This window comes from Monocercomonoides exilis, assembly GCF_001643675.1.
Source record: "Monocercomonoides exilis strain PA203 chromosome Unknown scaffold16-1735695, whole genome shotgun sequence".
In the NCBI taxonomy this organism is placed as follows: domain Eukaryota; phylum Preaxostyla; order Oxymonadida; family Polymastigidae; genus Monocercomonoides; species Monocercomonoides exilis.
In genome coordinates this window covers 1356261-1374029 of record NW_027150561.1, presented here as the reverse complement: position 1 = coordinate 1374029, position 17769 = coordinate 1356261, and the positions used below count along the sequence as shown (strand labels likewise).

Below are 17769 nucleotides of genomic sequence, written 5' to 3'. Positions count from 1 at the left end.
TTTTAACATATGTGTATTTTTCATCACAGACAAGGTTATTTTTCCACAGTTATTAATTTCATAAAGCAAACAATCAAACAACTTTTAAAGAATTTTTTGACAACAACTGTTATCCAAGATGTGCAAGTTTTTCAATAAATAGTACTGAAAAGAAATATTCTGTAACACATGAATTATTCCTTTTGAAATGCATCAATTGAAACATTTTCAGATTCTCCAAAATATTATCTTTTTTTCTACAGAAAAATCAAAAAAAAATCGATATTTCACATACAGATGTAACGTGATGATGCAAAATAATCAATACAATATTTAATAAAGTATATCATTCATTGAAAGATAACATTGAAGTGTTCGCAACCAGAAATCATTTTATATATTATTATAATCATTTATTTCTTCTATGTTTTCTTTGAACAAATTATATTATTTCAATCTTTGAAACATTCAGTTATGCAAAATTAAAATAAAATCATTGCTTGTTATATTATAACAAAAAAAATTGAAAAAAGATTTTCAAGTGATCAAAACATACATAAAGAATAATAAAAAATTTTGTAATGTTGAAAATAGCTAATTTCACTGTAAAGTGACACGAGAAAATGTTGTAAATGCAGTAGCACTTTTTTTCTTGCATTGCTTAATTTTAAAAATTGAATTATTAATGTACATTGTTCTTGCACTTTTATCTTTGTCCTCTGCTCAATTTTGTGGAATGCCATGCATGGGATGGGGAATGCCAATGGGATACATGGGAGGAGGAGGAGGAATGCAAGGAGCAGGATACGGAAATACAAACTGTGCCAATGCATACGGAGCTGGCGGTGATATGATGGGATACGGACAAGCTGCAAATGCCTACAACACCAATGCATGCCTTGCTGATGTTAATGCGATGGGTGCTTATGGCGTCAATAACTATGCAGTTCGCAATGCAAATGAAGTGTTTGTTAACAACATCAATGATGTTTGCATGTCCGGATCTAATGGATACGGCGCTGCAAACCTCAACGCTGCTGCAATGAACAACAACATGTTCGGAGCAGGAAACTTCGGAGGTGCCACAAACGCATATGAGGGAGCAGCTGGAATGAACAACATCAATGCTGGTGGATACGGAGCAACCGGCGGAGCTGGCGGAGGGATGTGGGGATTCTAATTTCCTAAATCTTTAATGTTTCAAACAAAAGCTTTTTCACATTTTTCACATTATACGTTTCACGTCCACATAGTGGATTTTGTTTACAACAACACGATCCAAAGTAAAAATTGTTTTCTTTTTTATGAAAATGATATGAAAATGATGAAATGAGTAATCACATTACATTTTCTAGAATAAAAATATATAGCTAAAAAGATAAAAATATATATATAAACGAGATGACCTCAAAACTTTCCAGAATTCAAGAAGCTGCTTTGAAATGTTCTAAAAATACAACTCAATAATTCTCTCCAACATTTAATTGCCCAAGAATGAAATTCATAAGATCTCTTCCTCTCTTCTTCAACAGGTTTTGAGGTGCTGGATTGAGCATTGATTCCATTGGAATGTCTGGAATCACCAAATCTTCAGATGACTGCTGTTCCGCTGAGGAAGATGAAGAAGAAGTCTTTGAAATAACGCTGTGTGGTGCATCTTCATCAAAAGACGAGTAATTCTGCTCTGTTCTGCTTTCTTCCATTTCCTCCTCTTGCCCTTCAGATTCGCTGGACTCTTCAGACTCCCCGTCTTCCTCGCTCTGTTCATCCACAATGTTCGGCTGGAGCGGCAGTAGATCCGACCCATCGGAAGCTGGATTCGCTGCAACTGTCTTCTTCTTTGAAAGCTGCCACTGCTTTCTCTTCTCCCTCCTCTTTGCGCGAACTTTCCTCTCATTGGCCAGCTCCAGCTTGCACGCTTCCACCATCTCGGACTCTGCCTCCTTCGCTCTTTCTTCTTCTTCCTCTTTCTCCTTCGCAATCCGCTCTTCCACCAGCTCTTTCCCCTGCGCCGTCAGCTCAAACGGCGCCAGCTGCCCTTCGTGGCGGAACGTAAATCTTTGAATGCTCTGCGATGCCATCGACACTTCCACAGTCTGTTTTTCCACTGGCTTATCCATTGGCTCTTCCGAATCTGCTTTCTTTCTCAGTATTTGATTCTCCTTTGCATCTTCGTCAGAATCATCTTGCCCTTCCTCCAAAGCATCGGACGAATTTAGAGCTAGCCCTGTCACTTCAATCACATCGTCCTCCAGAACGATCTTTTCATAATTGTCCTTCACCTCAGAATTGAAGAAGATAACCAGAAAGTTCATCAGCTGCGAGCGACGACGCGGTGGATGAGGAGGAACAATCATGTAAGACGGGGGAAGAGAGGAAGAGGAGAAGAGATTGACTGTCTGGGACGAGGCTGAGGTGTTGTATTTTGAAGGGGCGGAGAAAGAAGAAGAGGAAGAAGAGGAGGATGAATATGATGAGGAAGAAGAAGAAGAGGAAGAGTTTAACAAGTAACTATCCGATAAATAATACGAAGGTATATGGAAGCTCTGATGTCTGCTGAAATCAGCTTCACTGAGAAATGAATCCAGCAACGCAAACACTTTCATCTGCTCCTGTTTGTTTGAAATGGACCTTCTGCTTCGTCTTTTGCGTGAAAAGGGGTTGAGATAAGCTCCGTTCTCCAGGAAGAACTGTGGATAGCGTGTGAGGTTGATACCTTCGTTTGTTGTCTGGTTGAACTGGATCTGCTGAGCATGTGAAACGAGCAAGTTGACTAGAAATAGCACAAACAGGAACACAATCACCACAAAGATGAAGATGATTGGCTGGTGAGTAACGAAGTAGAGAAGAAACGGGAAAAACTCCTTCCACCTGAAAACTGGGTCTCCGTTGCGTCTGAGGCACACCCACTGCACCAGATGTGCTATATGAGCAATCAAGTTCCACAGCATGAAAGCGCAGAAGACGAGAAAAAGGAGGTAATTCCGGGCTCCGATGCAGTTGTTCACCCAGCCGCAGTGATGGTCCATTTTTGCCACGCAGCATCCGCAGATGGAGCAGTGCTTGGAGCGCAGGGGGCGGGCAATGCGGCAGGTGGAGCAGAGAGGGATGGGGCAGCCGGCATCGAGCATCTGGTAGGAGATGGAGTGGATTGAGGAGAAATGAATAAAAGAAAAATGAAATATAAAATGAAACGAAAGATTTTGAATCATTTCACAATTCACATAAAAATTGAGGAGTAAAAAAAATATCATTATAAAAAGAATAAAGATTTATTGAAAAATATTAAAATTAAAGTTAAAATTAAAATTAAAATTAAAATTAAAATTAAAATTAAAATTAAAATTAAAATTAAAATTAAAAAAAAAAAAAAAAAAAAAAAAAAAAAAAAAAAAAAAAAATTAAAATAAATATTTAAATATTTAAATAAATAAATAAATAAATAAAAATCACTTATAATTAAAAAGCACACTGTATTGTAAAACTCTCTCTGATTGCAGCATTCATCCACCCTCCATCGCATCGGAACAGTCGCCCTGGACGAAACAGCTGTGTGTGAAGGATTGCGCGCCTCACTTGTTGTTGTTCTCATGTAAACATCATCATCGCCACTCATCTTCTGCTCATCAGCTGCTATTTTGCTGTTACTGTCATTTGCTCCGTTTCGAGATTTCATCACTTCTTCTTTCTCGCCTTCTTCATCAAAACCATGTTGAATCTGAACAGAATTCAAGTTTTGCTTCCCGTTTTTCCCCTTCGCACTCTTCTTCAATTCCATTTTTATCGCTCTTTTCTTCTTCTCCATTTTCGCTTCTTTCGCTTCTTCTTCTGCTTCCTTCTGCCTCACCACATCAAAAGGCCCCGGCATAGCAAACTTATTGAAGCACAAATACGTTTCTCCTCCGTCCCATTTTGGCGGGCGGTGGAAAGCAGGCGCCACAGCAACAGACCCAAATGCAAAGCGGATGGGAAGCAGAGTGGCATACGAAGAGATGCACAGAACAAGACGGAGAGGAAGCAGAAGCAGCCAGGAAAGAACAAGCCACAGGCACCGCAGAAGGAGGTGGGAAGACGAAAGAGTGCGGCGGATGCTGCGGTCGAGTTCGTTTGCAGCGAGGAGAACTTGGACGAGGAGGGAAGTGAGAAGGGAGTGGCGGATGAGCGGGGTGGAGTTAGGGTTGCGAGGTGATTGGAATGAAGAAGAAGAAGAAGAAGAAGAAGAGGCTGAGGAGGAGGAGAAGGAAGATGATGATGAATCCAAAGAAGAAGAAGAAGAGGATGACGAGGAAGCTGAAGAAGAAGAAGAAGAAGCAGAAGAATCTAATGAAGTGTCTTTCTTAAAGCCCTCACTTGACCCACCAGACGGTGTTTCCATTGACATCGACGAAAGCGCCGATGAATAATACACATCGTCCAAATGAGCCGTGTCCACCTCGCCTCTCTTCGCCTTCTCCCGCATCATCTCCTCCAGCCCCTTTTCCGTTCCAAACAGCCCCCCTCTTTCTTCATCCCCCGTCATTGGCAGCCTGCCTGGGTCAGAAAAAACAAGCAGCGCAAACAGCACGGTGCAGATGACACCAAGTGTCACAGAACGCGTCCTTCCAGGCAGATCATGCCGCCAAAGAAGAAAGAACGTCAGAAGCGTTCCGATCGAATACAGGATCACAAATCCTAAGCATGTTCCTGTAAAGATGTTGCGTCGCATTCCGCCGAACGTGCGAAGCTTGTCTTTTTCGATCAACTCGAGTGTTTTGTTTTTTTTCATCTGGTTTTTCTTTCCGCGAAACAAGGTTTTAGCTTTGTTCCAGATCCTTTTCACATCCCATTTCTCATTCGTAGAGGATCTGGTATTTCCTTCTTCCAGCAGTGATGCTGATTCGGCCGTGTTTATTTCTATTCTTCCATCGTACTTGTCCGAATTTGCTTCTTTCGCTTTTTTTTCTCTATTCCCAATCTTCTGTCCAAAGAGCCTTGCTTCGGCATCAAATCGATGATCACCGTTCAGCATTCTCAGTGCAAACTCAATGCAATTTTCTCCGCTCTGGTTCCTCTCTTCCAAAGATGCACCATTTTCAATCAGAACTCGCGCACACAATGGCTTATCTCTCCAAATCGCAAAATGAAGTGGTGTTAAACCCTTGTCATTTTTTTCATTCAAGCGTCCAGGGAATGCAAGTATCAGAAGAGAAATAACTTGCGGATTACCTTTGTGAATGGCCCAATGAAAAGCTGTCTGGTGATGATTATCATATGTGAGTCGCGCACCTTTTCGAATCTTTTATTTGTGAAAAAAAAAATGAAAATAACAAAAAATTGACAATAAAAGAATAAATTATTTAATATCCATACAAGGTATTCACAGGCTTGAGCAGAACCAGTTGCAGCTGCACACATGAGGAGAGTAACATCTCGATTATCATGATAATTAAAATCACCTCCATGTTCCAAAAGATAGTGTAAAATAGGAACGTTTCCATTTTTTGCTGCAATGGAGACAGGAGTATCATACGATTCATTACAATACGCATTTGGGTTTGCACCTCGATTCATCAGAAATGAAACCATTGCGGGATTTTCGGAGTGAACAGCCCAGTGCAGCGGAGTCATATTGTTCAAATCAGTAATGTTTACAGAATATCCTTTGTTTAAGAGTCTTTCTAGCAAATATTGATTTCCAACACGTGCAGCTTTTATAAGAATTTCTTGTTGTTCAAAGACCGTTTTGTCTTCTATTTCGAGCATTTCTTTGTTTATAGTATCAAAGAACATGTCTTCTGAATTTGTGCATGCTGTGTAGCATGGGATACGTTGAAGAAAATTTTCCATTACCGAAAAAATCAGCTCCAAAGGATGCACAAAAAACGATCCGAGCATGCATTATTACTTTTTGAAATTTTTATTATCCAATTATTTGTCAAAATACAGATTAATTTTGAACAATAATTATGGAAACCGCTTTAAACAAAGCGTTATCATGGAATATTTCGCAGGCTAAGGTATTGTTTTTTTATGTATTTGTATTTTCTTATATCTTTAATATTTTACAATTTTTGCATCCTACAAAAACGTTCAACTAAATAGGGACTTCAAGAAGTTCTAAAATCAAATATTGGCCCACATGGAACAATGAAGATGTTTGTATTATGTTAATAGTAGTGATATTCATAAAAAACAATTTTTAGGCTTGTAAGTGGTGGAGGAGATATAAAAATAACAAAAGATGGCTCCACTCTTCTTAGCGAAATGGTGCTTGCATTTTATTTATTTTAGATTTAATTTTCTTTTCAAATTGTTAGCAAATTCAACTTCCAACTGCACAACTTATTTCTCGCTCAGCAGCAGCAATAGATGACGAATACGGTGATGGAACGTCATCTGTTTGCTTGTTGACAGCAGAAATTTTAAAATTAGCGGAAAAGTATATTATTGAGGGAACTCATCCGAGAATTCTTGTTGATGGTATAAAGAAAGGATGCGAAATTGCAGTTAGCGCTCTTGATGAAATTAAATTGCCTGTCAAAGATGACCAAAAACTCATTGAAGGAGTTGTACGTTCTTCTTTCATGACAAAAGTTCCGCCTTTACTTGCAGCGCGCATGACAGAAATCACAACCGAAGCAATAAAAATCATTCAGAGACCAGAACAAGAATTAAGTATGAATTTCATTTCCTTTTGTCTTTTTATGGCATTTTATAATAATAATTATTATTATTCTAAATTTTTAGATCTTCACATGATCGAAATCATGCATATGCAGCACAAAATGGCTGCTGAAACATCTTTGGTGAGAGGTCTTGTTCTTGATCATGGAGGAAGGCACCCAGATATGCCTAAAGAATTGGAGAATTGTTTCATTCTAACTTGCAACGTCTCTTTGGAATACGAAAAAACGTATAGTCATTGATATTTTCTTTATCAAAAAAATATTTTAATGAAAATTTCTTTTCATTTTTTATTTAATGACTTTGGAAATAAACCTCTTTTTGAACCTTTGAATCATCTTATTTCCAGTGAGGTGAACTCAACAATGGCGTATGCCTCGCCAGAGCAGCGGGAGAGGATGGTGGAAGCGGAGCGTCGGATCACCGACGACAATGTGAGGAAGATTATTGACTTGAAGCGCCGAGTCTGCACAGATGACCAGTCATTCGTGGTTATCAACCAGAAGGGAATTGATCCACTTTCATTGGATATGTTTGCTAAGGAAGGCATCTTGGCGCTTAGAAGAGCAAAGAAGAGAAATATGGAGCGACTTGCATTAGCTTGTGGTATGTGAGTTGTGCTATGTAACTTTGAAAGAGGAAGATATTTAGAAATGAAAGCTGAAATTTTCTGTTTCAGATTTCAATCTCATGAAGTAAATGAAGCTTTCACAAATATGTCTTGATTTTTATAAGACTTATTTTTGATTTTTGAAAATTCCAAAAAAAAATTCTTTTTCATTCATATCCACCTTCATTTCATTTGCCACAATATTTTTTTATTAAAGGAGGCGTCTCAGTAAACGCCGTCGATGACTTGGACTCTCGAGTGCTCGGCTGGGCAGGCCACGTGTACGAGCAGAAGCTGGGGGAGGACAAATACACATTTGTGGAAGACTGCAAGCACCCGATGTCCTGCACCATCCTCGTCAAGGGCCCCACACCTCATGTCATTGCGCAGATGAAAGACGCACTGAGAGACGGGCTGAGAGCAGCAAAGAACGCCATCAAGGATGGGTATGTGGTGCCTGGGGCAGGCGCTTTTGAGATCGCTGCCAGCGAAAAGGTGCTGAATGCAGCTGTCGAAGCAAGCGGAAAAATTACAGCAGGAATGACTTTGTTTGGAGAATCTCTTTTGCTCATTCCGAAGCTGATTGCACTGAACAGCGGATTTGACGCACTGGAAAGCGTGTCGCAGCTGCAGCAGTGCTATCGCGATGGTCTTTTAACGGGAATTGATGTGGATACAGGAGAGCCCTGCGATCCAGCAACAGAAGGGATTTTTGACAACTTGTCTGTGAAGAGGCAGATTGTGCTGTCTGCAAGTGTCATTGGCACGCAGCTGCTGATGGTGGACGATGTGTTGGCTGCTGGGAAACCAGGTGCGACTTGAAAAAAAAATTTTTATTGAATAGAATAAAATAATAGAATATTTATCACTTCACTAAACAGTTCAAAAGAAAGAAAGAAAGAAAATGATGGAAAATGCTGGAGTTGATGAATGAAATATTGTAATAATGCGATTGAAGAGAAAAAGTGAAGTGCCAAAAATGAAAGAGAAAGAGGAAAAAAAGACGTGATTTTATAGAAAGAATAATGACGTGAATTTCAACTATTGATTTTTACATGCCAAGTTGCTTCATAATTTCTGATAATTTTTAGGAAATAAGTGCAATATTTATAAAATAATAGAAAATAATCAAAAAAAAGAAAAAGAAATGAAAAAAGCAAACGTTGGAGAAGGATCTCAATATTTTGAAGCTTTGTCTCGCAACTGCGCTGTCGAACATCCATGATTTCTAAACTCTATTAAAAACAAAAGAAAAATGTGATTTTTGATCAATCATGACACATTGAAGAATGGAATGATTAAAGAATGAAAGAATAGACGAATGAAAGCAGACCTTTGTCAAAATGGAAATTTGCTGTTCTTGTTCTTCCATCTTGTCGAAGAGGGCGGCATCATTGTCCTGTATTTCAATCTCTCCATCGTCTGCAACATGCCTCGATTTGAATTCTCTTTCTTTCTTTTCTTCCATCCTCCTTTCCATTTCATAATCCCTCTTCTTATCTGCTTCAATTTCTTTGAGCTCCGCAAGCTCTCTTTCTTTCTCCTCTGTCAGCATCTTCTCTGCCTCAATCGCATCTCTTGTTCTGAGCAGTCTGTACTTTGCTTGCGTCTTCTGCTCAATCCGCTCTTTCTCCACTTCATCCATCTGCACAGGCGTCGGCGACACAAACGAAGAATAAGCAGGAACTGGGAACGGAGGTGGGACAGGAGCCATCTTTGATGATTTTGGAGACGCCCTCATGCCAGCACGTGAAGACGCTGCTGATCGAACTGAGCCTGATGGTGTTGGAGAAGCAGATGAGCGATGTGCAGGTGAGCGTCTGCTGGACGAGGCCATCATTTCAGAAGAAGCAGAAGCGGACTCCGGTCTCAATGGAACTGTTGTTTGTGGATCCTTTGTGGGGAAGACCCAGGGCTCGCTTTTCTTTTCAGCGGGCGGAGGAAACGCTGAGCTTGCCTCTGACTCGTCGTGTGGATCAATTTCTACTTTGGCAGCATCAAGGTCATTAACTTTCCACACGAAAAGCAGCTTGTCATCGCCACCACTCACGAAAAAGTCTGTCAATTTGTCTTCTTTTGGTTTCTGTGTTCCGCTGCGTCCCAAGGAGCCTTTCGTGGCAGCGCGGACAATGCTGTCACAGCACGTCCAATCAACTGCACGAACAGGCTTTTGATGCACATGAAATGTGGTCGAAAGAAGTCCAGTGGCCAAATCCCACATCTAAGGCAAGGCAAATAAAGATTTAAGTAACATTTAAGGTCGAATAGAATAGAAAAATTATTGAATGATTTTTTATGACTGAAATAAAAAGCTTTCCAAACATTGACTTTCGTATCATCAGAGCAAGAAAGAAGGAATCTACCTTCAGGATGAAATGCGATTTGATTGATTGCTGCGCTGTGTGCATGATAGCGTTGAAGCAGTTGTTGGTTTCGAATATCCCAAATGTGAATGATTCGATCAGTGGAGCATGCCTTGAAACATTTAATTGTTTATAAAGAGGTTATATTAATTAGAAAATAAAAATTCAAAATTTTTAAAAAGGAACAAGCACATACCGCAACGCAGGTTCCTTGGGGATGAAAAGCAACGTGAGTGACATAACTGATTATGACAAAAAGATTTTAACAAATCTTGAAAAATAATAATGATTACAAACTCAATGTGCCCGTGAAGTGTATGAATGCAAGAATTGTCATTAACACTCCACAACTTCACTGTTCTATCATCACTTCCAGAAGCTATAATTCGAGAATCTGGTGAGAAACACGCAGAACGAACCCAATTTGTGTGGCCAGAAAAAGATGACATGAAAGTTGGATTTGGCATAGAAAATATTTTTACTGATTTGTCATTCGAGCAACTTAATAATAACTTTCCATCGTATGAAAAATCAACTGCTTGCACAGGAGCAGAATGAGCAAGAATGCTTTTAGATTTTCCTTCGCTAAAAATATTTTTGGTTTATAAAATTATCAAAAACAAAGAAAAAAATAAATGCAAACACGTTAGGAACCCACAACTTAACCGCTCCATCAGTGGAGCAAGACGCCAATAGAGTTCCATCTGGAGCAAATTTAACTCCTGTTACGGGACCCTGAAACAAATTCACTTTAAACATTCAAGTTAAAAATATGATTGCACACTTTGTGTCCTTTATATCGAAAGGCTCTGCAATTCTCTTTAAAATTCCATACGATTACAGTTTTATCTTTGCTTCCGGATGCAATTTGATTCATTTTTGGACTTATTGATACCGATAAAATTGAATCTGTATGCCCTCGAAATGTGCGGTCAATTGTAACGAACTTAGAAAAAATTAAAGATAGCTCAGCTATAAAATAATGCGTACCTCTGAAGTTTCATCGAAATTCATTGCGAAGAATGAGCTTAAACAATTTTCAAAAAATCTAATTCAAAATTGTTATAATTATATTATGGACAAGATATGAAAAAAATATTCGTATGGGTTAAGTTCAATTTTTTTATTCGCTATTTTTGTGCATTTAGACTGAAAATAGATAAAAATTCTTCCAAGGCCCTTTAAAATTATTAAATGGACTCCTTTTTTGATTACGTTCCTGGATTTCGATTTGCTTTAGAGCAAATGCATTCATTATGTAATCACAAGTTTGTAAGTTGATTGCTAACATAAAAACGCTTTATGTATCATTTAAATGTTTACAAACTATTTTTTAAGAACATTTCAAATTCCTACAATGTGGGCATTCGCATCTCAAGTGAAAAAACTTCTTTTATCATTCGATGAAACACTTTTCATTTTTAAAAATCATTATGCAAGCGCTGAAGAAATGCCTTTTTCTGATTTTCTTCTTATGTTTATAACTCCGTTTTCACGATTATTTGGTCCACTTTTACCACTTATTAAATTTTGCAATGACAATGTTGCCCGTGAAGAACAGACCCTGATTCCTTTGACTGTCACAGACATTAATCCACAAGCTTGGGCAAAATCTGAACTCGAAAAGAACTTGAGAGCAGCTGTCATATCTTCTCACATTTTGACTACATTATACAACATTCTTGTTAGATTGTATCCTCAAATCGAACGAGCCAATCAAAATTCTTCATCGACTTCACGTTCCATTTTCATTCCTCCTGTTGCAGCATCTTTCATTCAATCATCAGATCAAATACAACTTTTTGAGCCGTTGTCATGGTGGTCATCTATTGACTTGTTCACAGTTTTCTTTTCCATTTTTGTCGAGACATTAAAGCCATATTGTGATGCTTTGGAAAAGTGGATAAAAAAGGGAGAACTTAATGGCAGCAGTTCTCAAAGCATCAATGAAAGATATGCATCTGCTTCTTTCGCATCATATTCAATGCTCCAAAACGGAGAAGAATTTGGCATGAGAGAAGAGGAAGAGGACGACGACTCTACAAAAATGGAAGAGAAAGACATAACACTCTCTGACACCAGCGCTAGTTCTTCGAACCAGCAGAAGGCAGACCAAGCATCTGCTGAGCGTGATGATGAGCTGTTTGATGCAAGCCCCACAAAACGCCGGCGCATCCGCCATTCGCACCCAGAGAAGCGAGGGAGATGCAAATTGACATCTTCTGAAAAGCAGATCAGGCTGGAGCGGAAGCTGCTTCGCACGATTTCACCAGCAAATGAGCTGCCCTTTCGGTTCAATGCAAACGAGCAGGAAGGGAAATACACTCTTCGCGAGTGGGACTCTGCTGTTCTGCTGTTAACATACAACGACATTGCCATGCCTGCCAGCTCGAACCAAACTTTGGGGGAAACCAGAAAGGGAAGCGACGCCATCTGCCCTTCGTTTGTGGCGCCGCTCATTGCAGACATTTTAGCAGCGGGGAAGTCTGCGTTTCTTCTGCGGCAGGAAGGAAATAACAGCCAGTCTGAGAAGCAACAGGACAAATGCTTTTCGCTGGTCTTCAAAGAACATATCATGCGACTGATTGAAGAAGCTGCTAAGGAACAGAAAAATAAACAAATTGAATTAAGCGATGTACAGCTTTCAGTGAATTCTTCCTCCTCTTCTTCTTCTTCACTTTTAGTTTCTGCTTCGCCAAACCGCTTTGTTAGATCATCCAATTCACTTTCCAAGCGCACCTCAAGTAACATTTTTGATCTCTTTGATGGATTGCCCTTTGATACCTCATCTTTCCCTATCTTTGCCCGATCTGTTTATTCTTCGTCGATTCCTTCCTTTCGGAACATCCTCGACACAACCATCCCGTTCACGAAAAGACCTCTCGTTTCAGCCATCGAAGGGGATGATAGCAATGTTAAGCAGCTTTCAGACAAAGAATTTTCAGGCAATTCATCCGAAGCATCAAAACTCCAAATTGTCAGGCCAAAAGACATTTTTGCTGCAAGCCTTGGAAACGACGAGCTGTTAGAACTTAATTCCATTCATTCACCGCCTCCATCACCTGGGGGAAGCAGCAGAGAAGGTGATGGCGATGAAAATAACAGTAACAGCTCAGCTTATGTTTTCCCTTCGTTCATTCAGTCGCCTTCAACCAGCAGCGTTAGTAGTAGTAGCAGCAGCAGCCTTTCATACACTTCAAACAATCAACCATCTCTCCAGCTTCAGCTTCTAAATGAAACAGACACTCTATTTGAAGACCTCGAAGACTCCGTTTTTGAAGCTTCATTGTTCCCTTCTATACACAAGCCGACCCCGCTCCATTCTTCTGCTTTAGCACACTCCACTCCCTTTGCGAGAACGCTCTATGAAGACTTCAGCTGCGGTGCAGTGATGCCCCGCCCGCTGGGATTTGAGGAGAGGATGGAGAATGCTCTTGTTTCAGAGAGGACGCGCAATGAAGAAGAGGAGTCTGGTTTGAAAGCGCCGTCGGCGATTGGGATGACTGATGCGATTATGTCGCAGATGTTCAACTCGTTCAAAAAGATGGCTGTTTCGTCCGTTTCAAAGAGAAATACGGCTGAAAGAAAGGAATTTGACGAAAATGGAACAGAAAATAGAATTGATAAGTGTGTTCCCAAGTTGCTGTCTGAGAATGAATTTGAAGAAAAGGCAATTGTCCCAAAGAATTCAGCTCTGTTAGTCAAAAGAGAAGACAGCGTTGAACTGTCTCCTTCATTCCATTCGGTGCAAGAGACAAGTCTTTCTCTTTTACCAGCAAGTTCTAATGAAGATTCCAGTGAAGTTCATCCTTCATCATCATCTTCTTCTTCTTCTTTGGTTTCTCAATCACCAAAAAAGCAGCAAAGTTTAATTTCTTCTTCCTCCTCCTCTTCTTCTGAGTATTCCACCATCGGCGATCTTCTCTACACTTCATTCATCAACCAGTTCCCTTCCTTCAACATCGACCCAAACGACGACGAAAGCTCTGAAGACTTGTCATCAATTTGGGAAGAAAACTCTTCAACTCCATCTTCCACAGTGAATTCCCTCTCGCCTGCTGCCCCTCGCTTCTTCCCTCCTCCGAACTTTGCGCTCTTCGAGTCGCCTTCCCCTGTTTTGAACGAAATTCCAATGAAATTCAGTAAACTGCAACTTCATCCACCTCAATCACTGCAAATTCAGCAAACACATTTCACAAACACATTCACAGAAGCTCAGAACACTTCAATTTTAACTTATTCTTCAGCCACACCTGCTGAATCCCCATTCAACACACTTCATTTCTCCTCCACTTCTCTTCCATTCATCGAGTCTTCGTCTTCTTCCTCGTTTCTCCTTTCTCGCTTTACTAAGCAGCCTTCCATGATATTCCCAACCACAATTTCGCTCCCTCAAATTCAATCAACATGCAAAAATAAAATTTTTGCCCAGGTTTTTTCTTCTCTTCGGCTGTCTTTCATCAACCCACTCTCACTCAACGCTCAACAAACAGTCCAAAATGAAGCTTCTTTGTTCAAGACTGACTTTCGGGATGGTATTTATTATTTTTATTTCTCAATTGAATTTATGTATTTTTATGAAAAATTGGAAATTTGATTTATGCATATTTAACTTGTTCAAAATAATGTTTAATAAATAAATGCATTAATTTTTCAGTGTCTCTCCTTCGAATCTATCCCGACGAGTTGATGGAACAGTCATTTTCTCTGCCAATTCGTTCGTTATGTGCTACATCAAACGCCAAGCTGCTTCGCTTTCTCCTCGAAGATGGCTATCTTCTGCAGCATCTTTCAAACATGCGCTCTTTCTTCCTGATGAACCGCGGAGATGTGATGCACTCATTCGCCACACAGCTGTTTGAGTCTTCCTTTTTAGCATATAGACGCTCACTGCGTTCTCCACCTCCTTCTGAACGCAGATCGATTGAGCTTTTTTCGTCTCGTCTGGACGTCAGCCGCTGGTTGAGGGAATCACTTTACTCAGGAAACTTCGCGTGCCCTTGGCTGAGCGTGGGAATGCAGCCTGTCTCCGCACAGCAGACTGCTAATTCGTTTCCACCTTCTTTCCATCCAGTGATGCAATTTGTGTCGTCCATCACGTTGAAATACTCTGCTCCTCATCCAACTTCTCTGCTCATCGATAGCGCTGCCCATGCACAGTACCAGACGATATTCTCGTTCCTGCTGCAAATGAAACTGGGCCTGTGGGCCTCCACAGCATCGAAGCTGCCAAAAACGTTTCCTCCCACTTTTTTGAAGACTGTTGTTGCACATACACTTTTCTTGACACGCCATCGCATCATCCACATCCTCAGCTCTGTTAACAATGCATTTCTGTCACTTGCACTCAGCAAGCCCTGGCAGGACCTGTGCAAAGCGCTGCAGCCTGTTGCGCTGGGCGATGATGGTGCTGGTTCACATCATTCTGCTCATCTTGGCATTCATTGTACGCACATTGGGCACGTTAGCGATGCTCATAACACCTATCTGGCAACGATTACTGAAAGATGCGCCCTCACTCCACGGACTGCAGTGATTCGAAATGCTCTGCTTTCTCTAATAAACACTTCCCTTCTTCTTTTAGACCTTTCTTCAGCCATCACATCAGAGGTTACAGCTGCTATTGATGAACAAATTAAAGAAGAAGAGATTATAAATTCTCTTGGGATTCAATCAAGCTCAATTTTTCAGTCTCGAAAACGCAGCCTACAAATTCCAAATTGCTTAAAGGGAACGTCTTCCTTTATTTCAAGGTTACAACTATTAAAGCAACAAGTGGATGAGGTCGAGCTGCTTCTTAACAGTATTTTTTCTTCAAGATCAGATAGTCCTTCTGTGAGAGCATGGACTCTTCTACTAAATTTGAACTGATGAAGACGTTGAAATTAATCGTAATTTGCAAAAACAAAAAAAAATGAAAATGATTTTTAATAATTTTTGCATTGTTCTTTATTTGTGATCATCCAAAAAATAAAAATAAAATATTTCCTTGAATGTTCTTTGGCCCAATAATATGAGGTGAAAAATCAAGAAATGTGTATTTGGTTAATTTATTTCTTCTCTTCTGAGGATGAAGGCGTTGCTGAAGATGATGCTTCTGGTGTGGATGATGGGGCTGTCTTTGATGCAGATGAAGCATGTGGATCATATGATTCGAGTGCTCTCAAAATAGCTTGAACATCACTAAATATGCACAGTTGATAAGAATTTCATAAATACAACATTCAATGCAAGAAAAATATCACAAAGAATGAAAAAGGAAAACAAACGGAGATGTTCCAGATGAAGTTAAAAATGACTCTAAATTTAATGCAAATAATAATAAATAATTATTTGGGAATACTAATAAATAGCGACAAACTATAAATAGTTGAACGTGTATCGTAAATCATTGCAACAAAATTGATCTTTTATCGATCTGATGTATAGTTTTTCCAAAAATGGCTCAAGGCTCAAAAAAAGGAGGGAATAGGGCTGTATCTCAGCCAAGAAAGGGGGCCCCTAAAAAGCCACATAAAAATATAGCATTAAGTGCGAGAAAAGTCTCATTTTATTGATTCGGTTTTGCGCGGGCAATATTTTTTCTATTTTTAATATTTTTATTTAGCAAATGTCGTCCAATCTAACAAAAATAATTGAAAAAGATTGCTTGGAAAAAACTCAACGAGACAAAGTAAAAATGTTGCTTGTTAAAGCTGATTCCACAAAGGCTGCAAAAGCGAAAGCTATGAGAAAGAAAATACTTGAAGGGAAAAAACCAGTTGCAGAACTTGAAAAATTAATTCAGGAATCCGAAGAAAAAAATGAAAACGATGATGATTCTTCGCAAAAAGATAATGAAGAAGATGAAAAAGTCGAATGAAACAGTTTCTTACTTCAAATTTTTAGTTACATTTTAAAACTTTTTTTTATCAAAATTGTTGAAAAATAATAAAAAAGAAAATATAATTATATAGTGAAAATTCTATTTTAAAACACACAAAAGTTGAAAATTGTGAAACGAAGCATTAAAGTTATAAAGAAAGAAATTAGAAAATTTTTTACATCGAAAAGAGTTAATTCAGGTGAGTGGTTGTATGATTAAAATTGCTGAGCTTCTGCAATTTTTGCGCATGTTTGATCCCAAACCTGAGTTAATGCAGCTTCTGTTTCTTCTCTCTCTCTTCTTTCAGCTTCAATTGCCTCCTCGGCTTCTCTTTCAAAGCGTTCAACAGCTTCGCGCGCTTCTTTTTCCATCGCCTCACGATCCTTTAAAGAAAAAAAATGAAAGTCAAGTGGTAATAAAAAAAAAACATTCAAATATTTTTCTATAAAGCTTAAGGTTAATATTAGTCATACGGCTTTCTCTTCTTCAATTTCCCTTTTCAAGTCTTCCACTTCTTGTTTCATTTGAAGTTCAATATTTTTCAAAAATTCTTCTTCGGTTTGTTTTTCGCTTTCAACTTTTTGCGCAAGAACAGGAAGTTGTTCAGCAATTTTTCCAAAATCTTTTTTCATTTGTTCGTTTCGATCTGAAAGCAATTGCATTATTTCAGACCGACATCTTGTGAGCTGGTCTTGTGCAGTTTTAAGAATTTGATCAATTGATTCTTCCGCACTCTTAAAATTTGAAAAAAAAATAAATTGCTTATAAATAATTTCATCAAAATGCTTCAAACTTCTTGCTCCTCGTCCAATTGACTGTCAAATTTTCCTTCCAACTCTGCGCTTTGGTCCTTAAAACTTTCGTCTATTCTTTCTCTTTCAGCTTTTGAAGCTTCCAAAAGTTTTCCAAGTTCATCTGCCTCATTCCTAAGCTGTTCTAGCCTTTCGTTTCCATTTTCTTGCATTTCACGCAGCCTTTCAGAAAGTTCTGAAAGCTCTTGGTTATATTTTTGGAACCTGGTTGTTCTCTGATCAACCATTCCTCTTTGAATTGAAGAAAGTCGTGAAGCAAGTTGTTCAACTCTCATCTTTGACGGAGACGCTTGCTTATCATCACCTCCTTGAGTTTTATATCTTGGAAGAGGGCTTGAGTGTGACATGGGAGTTGAAAGAGAAGACATTCGTTTTTTGTTTTTTCAGAAACAAATTATGGTTGAAAAATCAAAATAAGTACCTATTTATCACAAAATATAACGTAAATACATAATAAAAATGTAAGTATTAAAAAAA

General features: G+C 39.1%; 6 protein-coding genes across 6 annotated transcripts; 3 read left to right on the top strand and 3 right to left on the bottom strand.

The window, feature by feature from the left end:
• The first annotated feature begins 537 nt into the window (after positions 1–537).
• MONOS_13245 (uncharacterized protein) lies at positions 538–1269 on the top strand. Its single transcript, XM_067865932.1, has one exon. It carries the CDS (start codon positions 665–667, stop codon positions 1157–1159), a length of 495 nt encoding a protein of 164 aa, XP_067729709.1. The 5' UTR covers positions 538–664; the 3' UTR covers positions 1160–1269.
• MONOS_13244 (putative Palmitoyltransferase AKR1) lies at positions 1257–5833 on the bottom strand. The gene is made up of 3 exons (XM_067865931.1): positions 5329–5833; positions 3452–5254; positions 1257–3110 (listed from the first exon to the last, which is right to left on the bottom strand). Exons 1-3 carry the CDS (start codon positions 5803–5805, stop codon positions 1440–1442), a joined length of 3951 nt encoding a protein of 1316 aa, XP_067729708.1. The 5' UTR covers positions 5806–5833; the 3' UTR covers positions 1257–1439.
• A 91-nt stretch (positions 5834–5924) lies between these two features.
• MONOS_13243 (chaperonin containing TCP1, group II (cytosolic)) lies at positions 5925–8074 on the top strand (the record flags this gene model as incomplete). The annotated part of the gene is made up of 7 exons (XM_067865930.1): positions 5925–5975; positions 6061–6113; positions 6162–6225; positions 6276–6633; positions 6706–6871; positions 6992–7248; positions 7470–8074. 7 exons carry the CDS (start codon positions 5925–5927, stop codon positions 8072–8074), a joined length of 1554 nt encoding a protein of 517 aa, XP_067729707.1.
• A 229-nt stretch (positions 8075–8303) lies between these two features.
• MONOS_13242 (putative WD repeat-containing protein 51A) lies at positions 8304–10082 on the bottom strand (the record flags this gene model as incomplete). The annotated part of the gene is made up of 6 exons (XM_067865929.1): positions 8304–8329; positions 8415–8487; positions 8586–9473; positions 9575–9727; positions 9812–9857; positions 9913–10082. The coding sequence occupies 6 exons, from the start codon at positions 10080–10082 to the stop codon at positions 8304–8306; spliced, it is 1356 nt and encodes a 451-aa protein (XP_067729706.1).
• Positions 10083–10809: 727 nt separating this feature from the next.
• Positions 10810–15486, top strand: MONOS_13241 (putative gamma-tubulin complex component 5; the record flags this gene model as incomplete). The annotated part of the gene is made up of 3 exons (XM_067865928.1): positions 10810–10883; positions 10954–14150; positions 14273–15486. The coding sequence occupies 3 exons, from the start codon at positions 10810–10812 to the stop codon at positions 15484–15486; spliced, it is 4485 nt and encodes a 1494-aa protein (XP_067729705.1).
• Positions 15487–16563: 1077 nt separating this feature from the next.
• On the bottom strand, positions 16564–17688 carry MONOS_13240 (uncharacterized protein). Its single transcript, XM_067865927.1, has 3 exons — positions 17274–17688; positions 16954–17214; positions 16564–16863 (listed from the first exon to the last, which is right to left on the bottom strand). Exons 1-3 carry the CDS (start codon positions 17658–17660, stop codon positions 16696–16698), a joined length of 816 nt encoding a protein of 271 aa, XP_067729704.1. The 5' UTR covers positions 17661–17688; the 3' UTR covers positions 16564–16695.
• Between the last annotated feature and the right edge of the window lie 81 nt (positions 17689–17769).

Excerpts from the sequence above, each read along its gene's own strand:
- MONOS_13245 (XM_067865932.1), top strand. The coding sequence starts at position 665 with ATGTACATTGTTCTTGCACTTTTATCTTTGTCCTCTGCTCAATTTTGT.
- MONOS_13244 (XM_067865931.1), bottom strand. The coding sequence starts at position 5,805 with ATGGAAAATTTTCTTCAACGTATCCCATGCTACACAGCATGCACAAAT. Across the intron at positions 5,255-5,328 it reads CTCAAGCCTGTGAATACCTT|ATTCGAAAAGGTGCGCGACT; the intron begins GTATGGATATTA and ends CACAAATAAAAG. Across the intron at positions 3,111-3,451 it reads AGAGAGAGTTTTACAATACA|ATGCTCGATGCCGGCTGCCC; the intron begins GTGTGCTTTTTA and ends ATCTCCTACCAG.
- MONOS_13240 (XM_067865927.1), bottom strand. The coding sequence starts at position 17,660 with ATGTCTTCTCTTTCAACTCCCATGTCACACTCAAGCCCTCTTCCAAGA. Across the intron at positions 17,215-17,273 it reads AATTGGACGAGGAGCAAGAA|AGTGCGGAAGAATCAATTGA; the intron begins GTTTGAAGCATT and ends TCAAATTTTAAG. Across the intron at positions 16,864-16,953 it reads AAATTGAAGAAGAGAAAGCC|GATCGTGAGGCGATGGAAAA; the intron begins GTATGACTAATA and ends TTTTCTTTAAAG.